Here is a 15,196-nt window from a genome sequence, read left to right as displayed (position 1 = left end):
TGTCACATACCTGGGGACTGTTCCCTAATGTCACATACCTGGGGACTCTGTTCCTGCAGCAGTCCAGTTTGGGGGGCAGTGGGGTCCTTCCTGTTCCCGACACCCTGGTGTTTGCTGACAGGCAGCAGCAGCGTGCAGCCCCGGGGCTGGCGTGTCCCTGTGCACGCAGGGTAGCACCTGCCACGGGTGTGTGCAATTTGTAAAATCCCCTTGCCTGAGGTTTTATGGAGCAGCTCTGGCTCAGGCCCACGTCACTGCTCCCACACAAATAAAATGTCATCTAAACATTTTGGCAGCGCAGTACAAAAGGGAGCGGATTCCAAGCCAGGAATACCATCCGTTGCGTTGGGAGTGGGTGATTCGCTTCCCCTACCCCCACCTCCCACCTTCCCTCTCTGCCTCGGGAATTGAGGCTAATAAGGGGTCGCGTTTGTGGGGAGGGCCCCCGCCGTCTTCCAGGGGCTGTCAGCGCTGTTCTGTGCGCACCGCCTGCCACCCCGGCCTCTCTTCCCACTCCTTCAGGACAGCCCTTTAGCGACCTCTCCCCCCGTCTGCAACAAGCAGCGATGTGTGTAGCCCTCTCTCCTCCTCCGGCTCTCTCCTCGCTCCCCCTGCGGCAGCCGGGCTCCACGGACTCCCCATCCCGAGCCGGGCGCTCTGCAGCGGGCGCTGACCAAGCGCCGGGCCAGAAACCTCCCCGCTCCCCAGGGCAGGCGGTGCCAGCTCCGGTGCTGCCTCTGTGCCCCGCTCCCTGCCGGGCTGGGAGACCGGGATAGGCGGCAGAAAGTGTTGAGCCGCCCCCGCACCGGGCCTGGCGATGGGGAGGGGGCAGACCGCGGGGAGAGCCGTGTAGTTGGCGGATCCGTCCTTGGACGGCAAAGAATGGCTGATGCGGGAAGTAGGAGGGTGGGACGATTAAAAAATCGCTAATTATCGACACTTTTCAAAGGGAGGAGGAGAACGGGAGAAGGTCGACCGTGGGTTTGATCCGAAGAGAAAGTGCCGACGTGTTGCTGCAATGAATCGGTCCGGAGGGACGTGGCACTGGCACAGATGGCGATGACAGGGGTGACCCACGGGGACGCCCCGCAGCCGCGGGAGGCGGCAGCAGCCTCCCTCTCCCCTTCACAGCCTGCCATTACTCACACCTTGTCCGGGGGCTGAAGCTGCAAAGGCTTCTTGAGCTTTGCCAGCAGAAAACAGGTGTCCTGGCCAGGGGGAACGCATCCGTGAGATGGGAGCGGGAGCGCTGCGCTGCCGTGACCTAAAGAAATACACCCCCCTCGCTCCTTCTCCCGACACAGTCCCGAGATGCTGCTGCAGGGAGCTGCCTGCAGATACTGCCCTTTCTTCGTTATTGGCCCCACACAAATCCTGCTAGTCTCCCTTGCTGGACGGTGGAAAGGTTGCTGGGATTCCCATGCACACGCGTGAGTTCCCTCGGCCGGGATGCTGCGCTTGGGACGGGCTCATCCGCACGCCCGGAGCCGGCTCTGGAGGGATGCTGCTGGATGGCCGGGTCCGTGGGTACGCTGTTACACACACGGGAGGCACCCAAGAGCCGCTCATCCCAGCTGCGCACCCTTGTGCCCCCTTACCCGCGGCTGACATCCAGCCTTTGTGCGTACACGTACACGCACACACACAGGGCGAGGAGCACCCACACCGCTGTAAATACCAGTCTATGTACACATACATCAGGGGAAACGGGGAATGACGGCTGTTTTATCTCGGCCAGGAGCACACATACCAAATCAGGAGAAAAGGCTGGGTGATGCTCCAGCTGATTCGGTGCAGCGCGGTGTCCCGCTCCCGCCCCCGGCCCCGCTCCCGGCCCCCGGCGGCGCGGCGCGGCGCGGCGGGTGACTCGGCGGTGTATTTCAGCGGCGGCGGCGGCTTGGCAAGGCTCGGGGCTCCTCCCCCCGTGTGGTGGTACCCTCTCACTTGATCAAATCCTTGAACGTGAACAGTTTCACTGAAAAGCACTTTTGAAAAAAAAAAAATCCAGCAACAGTAAGGAACAGAATCCAACTACCGGGGAGAGTTTTTTCCTTTCCCCCCCCTTCTTCTCTTTTTTCCTTTTTTTTTTTTTTTTTTTTTTTTTTTAAATTTTTTTTTCCTGGTCATCGTCTAAGAGGCTGAGAAAGAGGGAAGAGAAAAGCGAAGAGAAGAAAGGAGAAGAGCGAGAGAAAGAGGAGCCTTTTGCAAATAATAAATATTATAATTAGAATCCGGCCCCTTTCTTCCTAAAAAAAAAAAAAAGCCCTAAACGCAGCGCCTCATCCCCCCTCCCTCTGCAAGCCCCCCGACTCGCTCCGCAAAGGCATGGAGAAGGGGACCAACTGCTTTCCGACCTGCCACACCATTTTTCTCGCCTGGACATGGTTCTTACTTCTCTCTTGGTGTTGCACCGGCGCCGAAATAACTTGCAGATCCTGCTCATCTCCATCGCCCTCCTGGCCGTCCTCCTCGTCTCGCTTTAGGCAGGAGCAGCGACAGCCGCCGCCGCCGCCGCGAGGATTACGGAGCTGGCCGGCCGGCCGAGCGCGGGGCTCGGTCGGGGCGGCGGCCGCCGCGGAGCCGGTGCCGGGCGCGGAGCCGGGGGGCCAAGCGGGGCCGCGGGGAGCGGCGCTCCGCTCGGCGGGGGCGGGAGGCGGCGCGCCCGGGGACCGGGGCCCGGCGGCGCCGCGGACCCGCCGGAGCACCGAGGGGCGCCGGGCGCTGCCGGCCGGCGGCGTCCGGGGAGTGCCCGCGGCCGAGGGGCAGCGCGGGGGCCGCGCTCAGCCCCGCGGGCCCCCGGAGGATGGGAGAGCGGCGCGGCTGCGAGGGGCCGAGGAGCCGAGGATGAGCAGCACCACCTTCGCGCTCACCGGGGATGCGGCGCACAACCAAGCCATGGTGCACTGGTCCGGCCACAACAGCAGCGTGAGTACCGCCCCGCAGAGCCGAGCCGAGCCGGTCCGGCGGCGCTTGGCGGGGAGGGAGCCGGGACAGCGGCGGGACGGGGCCGAGCCCGCCGCTGCGGCCGCGGGTGCGGGGAGGAGAGGGGCGCTGGGCGGGCAGCGTACCTTATCGCCAGCGGGAGTGGGACACGGAGCGATGGCCGCAGGAGAAAAGTTTTCCTGGGGAAAGGTGAAGGCGAGTGGGAGAACTGATGTGCTCCCGGCCCCGGAGGCAGAGCCGCGATCCCCGGGCACCGCGGCCGCAGCGCCCCGAAGGGCCGGGCCGGCCCCAGCCCTCCCCGCGCTCCTGCGTATCCCCCGTCTCCCCCGGGGACCCTCGGTCTCTTCATGTGTAATAAACACCGCGGCACGCTTCGCTGCCGCCCTGCCTGGGGTGAGTGATGTACAGGGGTGGTGGAAAAGCCCTCCAGTGCCCCGCTGTGAGTGCTGGAGGCAAGAGAGATCCCAATAATTCTTTAAGGGTTGGAAACCCCACAGCACGTCAAGGAGCTTTGAGTGGAGGAAGCACGTAGTGCAAGCAGAGTGAAAAGTTTGTAAAAAAAAAAAATCCATGGCATCTCACACCTTTTCCCCGAAGTCAGTAATAGCAACTCACGGAGGTGTCCCTGAAAGCCTGTGGGATTGTGTGTGCGTGTGTAGGGGGCATGTCCCAAAAGCCCACACGCCGTGCCATGGTAGTGCAGGACCCTCCCTCACACCCGCTCTGCAACGCCCGGCAGATGGCTGCGGACAAAACTTCAAGTTTCTTTTGAGTTGGTATCAGAAATACCATTTCTACTCTCATGTAGTCTGGGAACAGATGTAATTTAAAGGACTCTGGGAAACCTTTATGTCTGGTGACAATTTTCCCATTATTCTGATTATTATAGCCTGTCACTGCCTTGAAAATGCCTCTTTTATTGTTTTGCCACTATTGGAAATGAGTATAAAGCAATTAACAGCATAAAACAGATTGGCTGCATTTTCAGATACATTTTTCATGGAACTTACTAGCCATGAAAAAGCAAATTGTCTACGTACTTATCTATCTGTGCCTCTATCTGTGCATCAGTTATAGGTTTCTAATGTGCAATTCAACTATCCTTTTTTTTTTTTTTACTGGATTTTTTTTGTCTATTTATTGCTACTTAGGCAACAATTCTGACAGCAATGTAGATATTACTTTGATTTAACCAATTTTTAAAGGCAGTTGTGTTTGCCAGACATGAATTTCACTCTCATTAAAGATGAAAGCAAGCATTGAAGAGAAAACAGCTGTATGGTATATTTCAGCACTACACTTGTCTCTAGGACTATTTATTTTTAACATAACATGCCATGTAATGAAGAAAACAACCTATATGCCCTCTCTTTTGTTTCATTTTGATGCTGGATCAAGGGGTGTTGAGTAAAAGAAGCTAAAATGCCTCCCCCATGCCTTCCCAGCATGGATTTCCAATAGTTTTGAGTATTTCTGCTTTAAGTAGCAAAGAAAACTCATTCTGTAGGCATTTGCAGGGGAAAGAAAGGTTATTTTTTCCTAAAGCACAGCTCAGAAAGTGATTTTCACAAAATTCTCTCCCCTTGGTTCCTTTTACAGAAACATACTATTTAAATAACTAGATTCCTTATTCTTCAGGTGACTGAGAAGGGTAATGAAAGAAAATGCCATTAGGATTTTGCACCTCAGGATACCATGCATTGAAAGCTTCCAACTCAAAAGCAGAAGCTAAAGCAAAAGACTGGTGTTTATTGCCAGTGTGGTGTTTGTAGGAAGGAGAAGCAAGTGTGAAAATAAATTCTAATGTTATCTTTTTGTGATTTTCCTAATATGAAGTCTAACATTCTGAGACTTTTTTCTCTTCTGTCTTTTGTGGGAAACATACTGCATTTAGTAATTAATTGGATTTTTTTAACTGTGTAGAGGGAAAGTTGTTTGCCTGAACCTGAGTTCTTTCATTAATTAACAGATAAGGCTGAATCCAATGCCTGTTTTTCTGCTGCAGCTCAGTTTTTACCTAATTCTACTGTTGGGGTGTCCATGGCATGGGAACATGAAGCAATTTGCCCAAGGTCACTTGGGCAAACAGTGTGGCTTCTTTTGCCAGCCACATTGGTCCCCAGCCTCACATCACAAAGCATAAATTTTCTTATGTCACAGGAGATGTAAAGCAGCAGGAAGGTGTATTGGAAATGGACAATAGATATTAACTCACGACTATGCCAGTTGACCTAGTAGAGTAGGTAGGATGTGTCTGTATGTTTTTGTATTCAGGCTCCCAAAGCAGTAAAGAGGCAAACAGCTAGCTTTTACCAGTTCTGGTACTTGAACAGACTTCAAAACCTCAGCTTTTGTCACTTAAATGTTATTAAAAACATGATCAATCAAGTTTTGTGCATTAGTGGTGGGCTATTCCTAAAAACTGGATGGATTTGAGGAAGAAGAGGAAGGCAATGAAAAACTGTGGTTTTACTGGGACGTATGGAATATCTGCAGACACTCCAAAAAGGGAGGTCTTTGCAGCTGCTGGATGTCTTGCAACCTAGAATGTTAAAACCCTCTGCTTTTAAAATTATTTTTATTTTAAACGCAAGTGTCTGTTCTTCTCCCATCTCACTTTTCTCACATGTCCCTCAAATCACAATTTAACTTACTGAAACATAATCCCTCCCAGGCGCCAAACTTTTGTTTTCTCTGTTTGCAGATAGTGAGGTCAGGATTATGACAGAGGCAAAAGTCTGGTGAGATCAGGGAATTTGGGTTCTTTGCTTTGTCTTGCCCAGAGGCTTTTTCTGTGACCTTAGGAAAGACAATTAACCTCTCTGGATCTCCTCTTCCATGTTAAATGAGGATAGTACTACTTAGCTACCACAAAGTGGTGGTGTGGAGCAGAATTCATTTCTGCTTTGTACAATACCTGAGGATCTTGAAGTGAAAATTGTTAGGAAAATACAAAAATACTAGTCTATGTAGAAGTGAGGTTTGTGTTCCCTGTGTTCTTAGGAAGGGAACTTGGCTTAATTCAGTGGGTCAGATATTGGAAAAAGCAGACTTCTATTTGGGCTTCAAGTATCAATCTGCCTTAATAGAAGCATTTATTGAGCAAGGTCATGAAGCTCTTGAGGGACCTTGGAGAGATCAGATAAAATGCTTTCTTGCCAAGGCTTTTCTAAAGAAAGGAGAATTTTTAGTGAAAAATTCTATTATTCCCAAAAGATTTGCAAGCCGTTCTTTTTCCAAACCCATTCCTCTCTGAACACAACTCTGTGTACAAATGTGCCATTCAGCAAGCAGTTGTACCCTCTACACTTGTTTTCCCTCTCTAGATGTTTATATTAGTGCATGAAATTTTTCCTTGTTCTGCTCATCAGATGCTCTCTCCAACCTTCTCGTGGAGATGATTTGATTCCTCATGTGATCTTTTCATCCTTCCTCTCTCCCTGATTTCTAGGATAAGGACCTGCAAAAAAAGGTAGCAGCACCTTTAATGCTCTTACAGTTTTAAATCTCAGAATCTCATTTTTTGATAGTAGGTTTTCCAAGAGATTTCAAGAAGCTACAGTGAATAAACCACACTTACTAGGATTGCTCTTGATCACTGGTGGAATGCGAAATGGGAACTGTTTTTGTTATGTTTCAGAGTTGTCCCTCTGATGAATGTAGGAAGTACTTGATTTTGTCCATGTTTTTTCCATGATGGAGTTACTACAAATTCTGTGGCATTGTGGCTGGGGTTTTTTCACCATGAGAAGAAAGGATGCATATTTCTGGCTTTCTCTGGAAGACGTTTTCAACCTGCTCTCTGTGCACATGCTGCAGCTATGATCACTGCATGCTTAGGCTATCCCATGTAGCATGCCTTCACCTTTTTTAGTAGCCAGAAGCAAACTCCGCAGATCGTTGAATATTAAGGGTTGGAAGGAATCATAAAGATCACCTAGTCCCAATCCCCGCTGTCATGGGCAGGGACGTCTCCCAAATTCTGACATGAATTCTCCCAAACTGCCGGAATAAAGATGAGAAATGCACTATAATGTCCCAGTGAGAGCAGGAGAGGGCATTTGTGTCAGGCATGTGTATATTACAGGTTGCTGCAGCCAGGCCAAGTTCCTATATGATTCTAGGGGTTCTATTGTTAATACTATATGAAAAATGTCAGCAGTGCAATTTTTTAATCTCACTGTAGTAGAACAGTGCAGAAGATAAACCAGTAGAAGTCTGATGTGCCTCGATGCAGCTGCTGCTTGTGGAAATGATGCAATTGCATTGGTGCTTCCAGCATGGTCCAGGCCCTGAAAACTGGGGAAGGCAGGATGAGAGCTGGTGAGACACTGGACAGGGGCCTGGTTTTCATCTTGGCAGCCAGGCTGCACTGTTTTGTCCAGTCAACCTGTGACTGTCATTTCTAGAGTTAATGTGGTTTCAAGATTCACTCCTAGACTTGGAATATGAGATGCCTTTGGGACAAGATAATGAAGAGGAGGCTAGTAATGCTACAGTAGCTTACAGACATTGGAAGTAGAGTTAGGAGATGCAGCTTATCTTTTTGGTTGAAGAGGGATTCATCTGTTTTGCCAGCCCCAACGTATGTCACATTGGACATTATAAAGTTTCTTCTCAAATGAGGTGCTGCAGCAAGGTACCAGAAAATCTTTAGGGATTTTCAAGGCTTGTGCAAAGATGATGATCTGATGGGAACCACTCTGCACTGAATGGGTTTTCTTTACCTTCTACTACCACGGATCCTTTTCCTTTGCCCTGTGCAAGCTCTGGAGGCTGGCAGTGACAAGCAGGTTGTGCAAGTTCTCACAGTGAAGCCTGTCTCTTCCGGGAATGATTCCTCTGAATGCTTTTGGCAGGGTTCTGGTGTGATCTGCTAATGTACTGGTGGTTGGATGCTGAGACATTACTCACTGCCATGGAGCGTTACAAGCTGGGGAGGCCAATGGGATCACTCTGTGCCAGGTAGTTTTTCATTAAGTTGCCTTGCAGTGTGGTGTGTGATGGGCAATATTTGCAATTCCAAATAGACTGCTATGCTTGGAAGGGAGGAAGGGCAATCTTTAGGCAAGGCAAAGCTGCATTTAGTTGTCACCCACAGGTAACTGCTGTAAAAGTCCAGCTGGATTTCAGTCTAAAATGTTTACTCCTAGAATGCAAAAATGGTGACAGAGCAACCCCATTAATTGCACTGCCTTTGGTAGATATTTTAATTTCTATTCTAGACTGTTTTGTTCTCAAATAGCTTTTGAGTAGGCTATCGTCTCGTTGCCATTGAAGGTAGGCCAATCCCTGGCAAAATCTCTTTATGCATTTCTACTTTTCCTCTACCTTTATTAATGAATATTGCTACTAAAGTCATTCTCCAGGACTTTGACAATCCATTTTTAATTAATGTTTAAATAGAAGATTGGAAATAAAAGTGAAACCAGCATGGCAACTACTTTTGTGATTGTGTTGAGTTGGTAGACCAGGGAGAAGGTGTCTGGAAAATATTTTTTGTGTCGTTTCTCTCCAGGCTGGTTTCATTGCAAAGTCAGTTTGATTTTTGGACCTGGGTACTGTTTGTGGATACCAGGAAACTGGCAGGTTCTCTGGGCCGTTTCCCTGCCTGGCACAGTAAAATGTTGATGTTCTTGTAGTTCCAAGCTCAGTAACAGAACTGCTCCTGTCCGAGGTGTCTGTCAGCAGTTTCCCTTCAGACCTCAGTACTCAGACTTTGCCATGATCAGAGATGGTGCCCTAGGACTTGTGGCTAAGCTTTCAGAGTGGATTAAATGCAAATAGAAACAACTATGCTATTATTTAATTTTTTTTCATAATGGAAAACATTCATCCAGTTAGATTATGAAGTCTTTTGAAAAGGGGTTTGAGCAGATAATTTATGTTAGAAAGGAGAGATTTTTTCTCCAAAGGGAGGTGAGATGGAACAAATATTTTCTTGAAGCAAGGCTGTAAGAAGATGAAACTTTCTGAGAGTTTCCAAATTTACAGCTGCATTTGTAGTAGAGATTTTAGAAAACATAGGAGAACAGTGTTGTCTAATGGGAAAAGCACAGGTGAAGGGCAAAGATCTTTAGTATCACTTGCGCTAAAGAATACTGGAAACCAGTCTTGCAAACAGTCAAGAATTTACTCAAGATCTATCATGTGCCTTGAGCTCCCTGGATGTCTGTGGGTAGGGAGAGCAGTACATGCATATGTCAGTCAGCACTCTTACAAAATTCCAGATTCATAGCAGAATCGAGGGCCAGGCTTGAGCTTATGGTTGGAGCTGCTTTGAGGACATTGCAGGGGACCTGTCAGTTGCGGAGTTAATGATTGCATTTGGCTGGGTTCTGGTCAAATTTATCTTCCACTGAGAATCTGTGGTTGAAGGTGTCGAATCCAACTTGCCTCAGTCAAGGTGGTAAATTAAACGACGTGTTCCTTGTGAAGCATTGAATGCTGTAATTGCAGAAATCCCCCAAAGCAGCCAAGTATTTGTTTGGACCCTCAGTTTAAATTGATGTAGGATTGATCTAGGCTATTTTACTGTAGTGGAGAATTCAACCTGCAGGATCCTACAGCAGCGGAAAGTAAGATTGAGAAATGAATACAGAGGTGAGGAAGCCTGGAGCAGTGCAGCAAGGAGACCTGTGGACCCTTTATATTTTCTGAATTACAGACACAGGACTGCGGGCAGATGAGGTTTTTCCTCTCTTGTGCACAGCCTTTCACTGTCTCTCGTTTGGCTCTGAAAGTTTGTTACTCCGTGGGAGTTTGACCCATATTGTAAGCCGTGTTGGAGACTGCTCTGGTGACATAGTTGGTAGAGCCCAACAGGAATTTTAAGCTGAAATATCCCATAGCTGGAATATACTTTGTTGCAGTCACACTTTTGCATACAAGCTTCCTGGTTTGCTTAAGCTTCGTGTAGGAGTCCAAGGTAAACTAATTCCCAAATCCTAACTTCTCCTAATGTTCAGAGAGAACTGCATCATTGTTAACATTTCCTCCATGCAAAATGAGGGCATGGGAGTATTTCCTTTCCTGTCTTTACGGGGTGTTATGAGACTGAGGGAACTGAAGAAAATTTCCTGCATGTTTGTAGAACGCTGCCGCGTGGGTGTAAACATATTTGATAAATAATCTGCCATGGAAACTTTAGGGTCAATTTCCAGCCTTCATAACCAGTGGAGTCTCAGCATGCAATAAAAGTGAGAAAAGATTGATGCTGAGTGATCAAATCTCTCTTTTGTTCCTCCCTCTCAGTGCTGAAGACCTGATTGCTCTCCCACTGAAACGAGTGGCAAAGCCCTGACGCTGAAGCTGTCAAGGTGTTTTTTCCCCTTCGTATTCCCACATGCGACACAATCGCCAGCCAGGCAGCTCTGCAGAGGCCTGCGTGCCCCAAATAGCATCAGTTTTAATTATCTCAGCGTGGTGTGGATCCCCGGGGCGCAGGCTGAGGGAAGGGTGCGGGTTGCCGGGCTGAGGGAAGCGGAGCCGGGCGCTAGAGGGAGCGTGGGCATCTGAGAAAGGGAGGGAATGCTGCTGGAGCCCGGGACTGCGTGCTGGGAAGGCACAGGCTGCTGAAATATTGATATGGAAGCCTGCTCGGAGAGATAGGGAAAACTGACTCTGGGAAACTCCCGCTGTCTGGGGTTCTCTCTGCCAGAGACGAGAAGAGTCCTACCAGACACTCGGTCGTGGTGTAAAGCGTTTTGCCATGCCGTGCAGCGGATGCTGTGTCCCTTTGCGCTGTCTCTAAGCGCTGCCAGGCTTTTTCCGGAAGACGGGATTCCCTGTGCCGGGGTCTCTCATCTGCTCCGACCCCTCCAGCCGGAGCCATGTGCCTGTAAAACCTCCAGCCTCCCCCCGCAGCTGCGGGCGGTGCTGCTGTGGCAGCGGGACGGTGTTTCACCCGGGTTTGGCACGGGAAGCAGCGGAGCGGGTCCGGGCTGCATCCTGGTCCTCTTCTCGGCCACTGCCCTGCCCCGTTGTTGTCCCCCCCAGGGGCACTGCCGACAGACCCACCTCGCTGCCCATCTGCTCCCTCTCCCACACCATCGACAGCTGCAGGGGAGGGCAGGAAACCTGGGCTCCATCACTTCTCTCCCTGATCCACAGAGGATGCACTTGCTCTGACAGGTCCCTGCCGCTTGGCGCTCTAACATTTTGACCAAACTAAGGTTGTTGCGCAAATCTTAGGGTTTGTGTTCCTCCTTTCCTTTCCTGTGGGTGTGGAGAAACAGAAAGAACTGGGATTCTTACCAGCCACTGCACTGTGGGATGAAGAAACATTTCCTGGGAAACATGGTTGCACTAGATGATCTCTTGGGGACAAAAATGTATGTTTGGGATTAAAAAAAAAAACAAACCCACCAAAAAACCCCTCCCAAAAACCAAAAAACAAAACACCCCAGGACTGAGCAACTGCAAATCACTTAGGTCAGTGATGGGCTGAAGAACTGGGATGCTGGAAGCAGCTGCTTTGACACTGTTTCAGTCTGTAATGTGGGTACTGCTGGTACATCTTCAGTGGTGCTGCTGGTAGGCTCCTGAAACGGCTTGAGCCTCTCCTGGGGGCTTGGTAGACGACTCCAGTCAGGCTTTAATGGGGCAGAAGACTCGGCACAGAGCTCCTGCTGATTTTCAAGGCAGAGAGAAATGCTTGGGTTGAGTTCAGATGTGCATCCTTGGGTGCCAGAGGAGAGCAGGCTGTGCATGCCAGATGTCTTTGTGATTTGTGGTCTTACCATTGTGGCTAAAATCTCTTGGCTTCCCTATCTACAAGCAAGAGTTAACTCACATGAAGGGCTGTCGCTGAGGCTTGAAATGGATGGACATTTGCAAAAGTTGTTGCGTGGAAGAGAATGTGTAAAACATGATTATCTTGCTCTTGCCAAAATGCTTTAGGACCTCATGGGTGCAGGGGGGATGGAGTGGGAACTTTATTTGGTTTTTAGCCTTTCCCTGCAGTTGATGCCTGTTTGAAAAATCCCTCCCAGCTGTGGTCAACACCATGAGGCAGATTTGGCTGGTCTGTGGCCTTATTTGCCTCTGTTAGAGAACGAGGAGGTGAATCTTTTCTGCACAAGGCAGTGAGGTGGATAGCTGTGTATATGGAGACATTTCTCTCTTCCAGTCTTCCTGTCCTTTAGCACCAAATCCTACCAATTTTTTACTTGCAGAATGGCAGACATGACTACTTAAAAAGGTCTTCTGCTGCCTCCTTCAGCTGTGTATTCCAAAGGTCAGTAGTGTTACCTTTTTTTTTCTTTTTTTCTTTTTCTTTTTCTTTTTTTCTTTTTCTTTTTTTTTTTCCTTTTTTTTTTCCTTTCCTTTTTTTGAGAAAAATGAGGCATGCAAGACAGGAGAAATGTACTCTGGGCTATGATCAGTATTGATGTGGCTACTTAATAACAAAAGACTTACTTTACTTCATTGCCACAGCTTAGATGCTGAATATATTTTTTTTATAAGAGATTGCATGAAAGAAAAAGAGGCGAGGAGTTAAGAGGGGAAAGAACAGGGCTCTCAACAGTAGAAAAGTAGAACATGCTCTGCAAAAATCATTAACAGGTTGATCAAGTTAAAGCACTGCAAAGTTCTGTCTCAAAGGGTTGGTTTTAAGACCATCATTGTCTGCTGTTCCAATCCCTTTGCCTGCTTGGCTTGACAGATCAAGCCATTTCAAACTGCAGCTCCTTTTGAGCTGTGAGAATCAGCATGATGAGATCGTGGGAGCCATGAATTTGGGCTTTCATTGGAAATGCAGACAGGAGAGGAATCACATCTGTCTGATCAGGGGAGTGGGTGCTGACTCTGAAGTATGTGGATTGTTTGGAATAATTTAGGATAATAGCACACGGAGGTTTGTGTGCCTGTTGTGCAGTCTTACATGGGAGAATGTAGAAGCATTCAAGGGTCTTGTAAGCCTCTGGGGTCATTAAGGTGGCATTGTTTCCCCTTTATGTTTCACTTCACAGTCAAAGGGGAAAGTCTTTGCCCAACACCAGGTGTAGGTGAAGCACTCCTGAGTGAGACAGGGCAAAGAAACTTCCCTTCCGCCCTCTTGGTGGGGCCTGTTTGTGTTGCCTCATGGCAGTCCTGCCAGGTGGAGGACTGGACCAGTGAGTGAGGGGTAATGTCCTTGTTCTCTCACCCACAGTGTCTTTCTAGCTTTATTCCCAGCCAGCACAATGTTGTTAGTACTTGACTCTACAGGGAGAACATGGATGGGTGTCTGGGGCTGGGGTTTGGCACTTGTGCACAGACCGACCAACTCTCTGACTGTGCATAAACCTTGTGCTTGCAATGGGACAGGGTTTTGCTTCTGTTTGGGCAAAACCCCCAGTGCAAGACACAAGACTGGTGAGCCTGTATGTGAAGAAGCAGTGTTAGCTTGTGCTCAGTTTGTGGTGGGAGAGGCAGATATGCAGACCTGCCTACTGGGCTCTGAAAAACACATTTGTACCTGGCCTGAGAAGAGGTTTGCCTGTGGCACAGTGAGATTGCAAACCAGAGTGATAGCCATGCTACTTGAGGGAACTGGTATTTCAGAAGAAAGAGTCTTTGTTCAGGTGTACTTTGGCAATTATTGGAGCAACACCAGCACAAAGCCCCATCCAGTCAGTGTCCATATCAGGTGTCACAGAGGGATAATAGAGATTGTTCAGCTGTCTATGGTCAGGCTTTATGGGTAGCTGAGCTTTTAACAGAAGGGCTTTCAGAAAGTTGTGGGATATGGAACACAGCAGAAGAAGATCTGGGCAGGGCAGCCCACCAGATTATGATTTCTGCTGAGTATTTTTGAGGCCCTGCCCCAGTAGCCATGCTGAACACTTTATCTGCTCTGAGAGTGCTGTCTGCTCTCTGATGGACAAGGAAATGAGCAAAACCAGCATTTTGCAATCACTTAACTGTGTGTCCTTTCAGGACTCTTCTCTCTCTCAGTGTTTGCTATCACTGAGACAGTAGTGTCATGATCCCTCATTCTGCTGCTGGTTTGGAGGAGTGAAGAGTGGCACAAGGTGTCCTTGGCTGAGCATTGCAGGTGTGCTGGAGAGCTCACTGTGATTGATGCATCAATCAGCTGGAGCTTTGCCAACTATGAAAATGGACCCTGGGTGCCTTATGGTTGAGGCCAGATATTATTTTAGGGCCTGCTTCTTCACTCAGCGCAACTTAGAGGAATTCTGCACCTCTGTGACCTTTTATGCCCTGTTGAATTCAGTTCAAATTGGTCCAGAGATTCCAAAGTTATCCCCTCCAGTGCTAACTCACACATACCATGGCCTGTTGATCCAAAGCAGAAACTGTTTCTTTTTCAAGGTGCCTAATCCACAGTTACAGCATCAGCACTGAGTTTTCCTTAATTTTCTTAATTAAGTGTTCTTGTTGGTTTTTGCTAACCTGCCTGGAAACTCCATTCCTTTAATCAAAAGGCAACACTGCTGGTAGTGTAGCATTCTCAGTTTGCTTATACAGCACCTCATTGTGGCAGGTTCAGTGTTACCCGCCTTTCCCTTTAATTAATTTCAGATTATCCATGTTACTTGTTCTACCTCACATACTGCAGGTAACAAAGCCTGCCTTTCTGAGTTGCACTCAGGTTTTTTTCTTATGGCTCCCAGCTTTCTGTGCCTTTTTAAAAAAATTATTTATTTGTGCTTCCTGTAGTGCTCCTGGAAACAGGCAATAAACTGGTTTGGGGAGATGGAGAAACAACTTACAGAAAGGGGGAATAGGCAGGTCTAACTTTGCAGAATGAGATCAAATGTTAGATGATAAAATATTGAATCATTTGAGAATGCTGTGTCTTCTGTAGAAGAGGAAGATTCTTATTTCCTTTCCCAAAGACGAAGTTTAACAGTCATGAAAGTCACTGACTAGTGGATGCTGTTCTCAGGCTGAGGCTGGAACAAGCCAGAGTTCGCCTCATGTGCTCATCCTGGAGGAGACAAGGGTGAGAAGCCAGAGTTGACCCATGGAACGTGTCAGGACACAGGAATGAGTCAATATAGGTGTGAAAATGTTCTGTTTCACAGCCCATGGGGAAACACGTTGTCTAATGCTGTGCATTCTTACCTAAGAGAGTTGGCTGTAACATTTATTGCTTTTGGTATCTAACAGGTTTAACAAAACAAAGCTTGCTATTACCTGTGTTTGTCAAAATCAACTGCATGGGAACGCCTCAGAGAAGAATGGGAAGGGACAGAGTGGAGCTTCCTGGGCTTTTTTACATCTTTTAAAATCCCATTTTAAT

General features: G+C 48.4%; 1 protein-coding gene across 1 annotated transcript in view; it reads left to right on the top strand.

The window, feature by feature from the left end:
- Positions 1–1,714: 1,714 nt before the first annotated feature.
- Positions 1,715–15,196, top strand: part of SORCS3 (sortilin related VPS10 domain containing receptor 3) — a 275,011-nt gene continuing 261,529 nt past the window's right edge. The window contains exon 1 of the mRNA XM_066190964.1: positions 1,715–2,925. Coding sequence (XP_066047061.1) covers positions 2,326–2,925 — 600 coding nt within the window. The 5' untranslated portion in view covers positions 1,715–2,325. The remainder of the gene's footprint in view (positions 2,926–15,196) is intronic.

Source organism: Chamaea fasciata, unplaced genomic scaffold, assembly GCF_029207755.1.
Source record: "Chamaea fasciata isolate MVZ Bird 193981 ecotype frontalis unplaced genomic scaffold, bChaFas1.0.hap1 SCAF_9, whole genome shotgun sequence".
Classification (NCBI taxonomy): Eukaryota; Metazoa; Chordata; class Aves; order Passeriformes; family Sylviidae; genus Chamaea; species Chamaea fasciata.
This window is presented reverse-complemented; position numbering and strand designations above follow the sequence as displayed.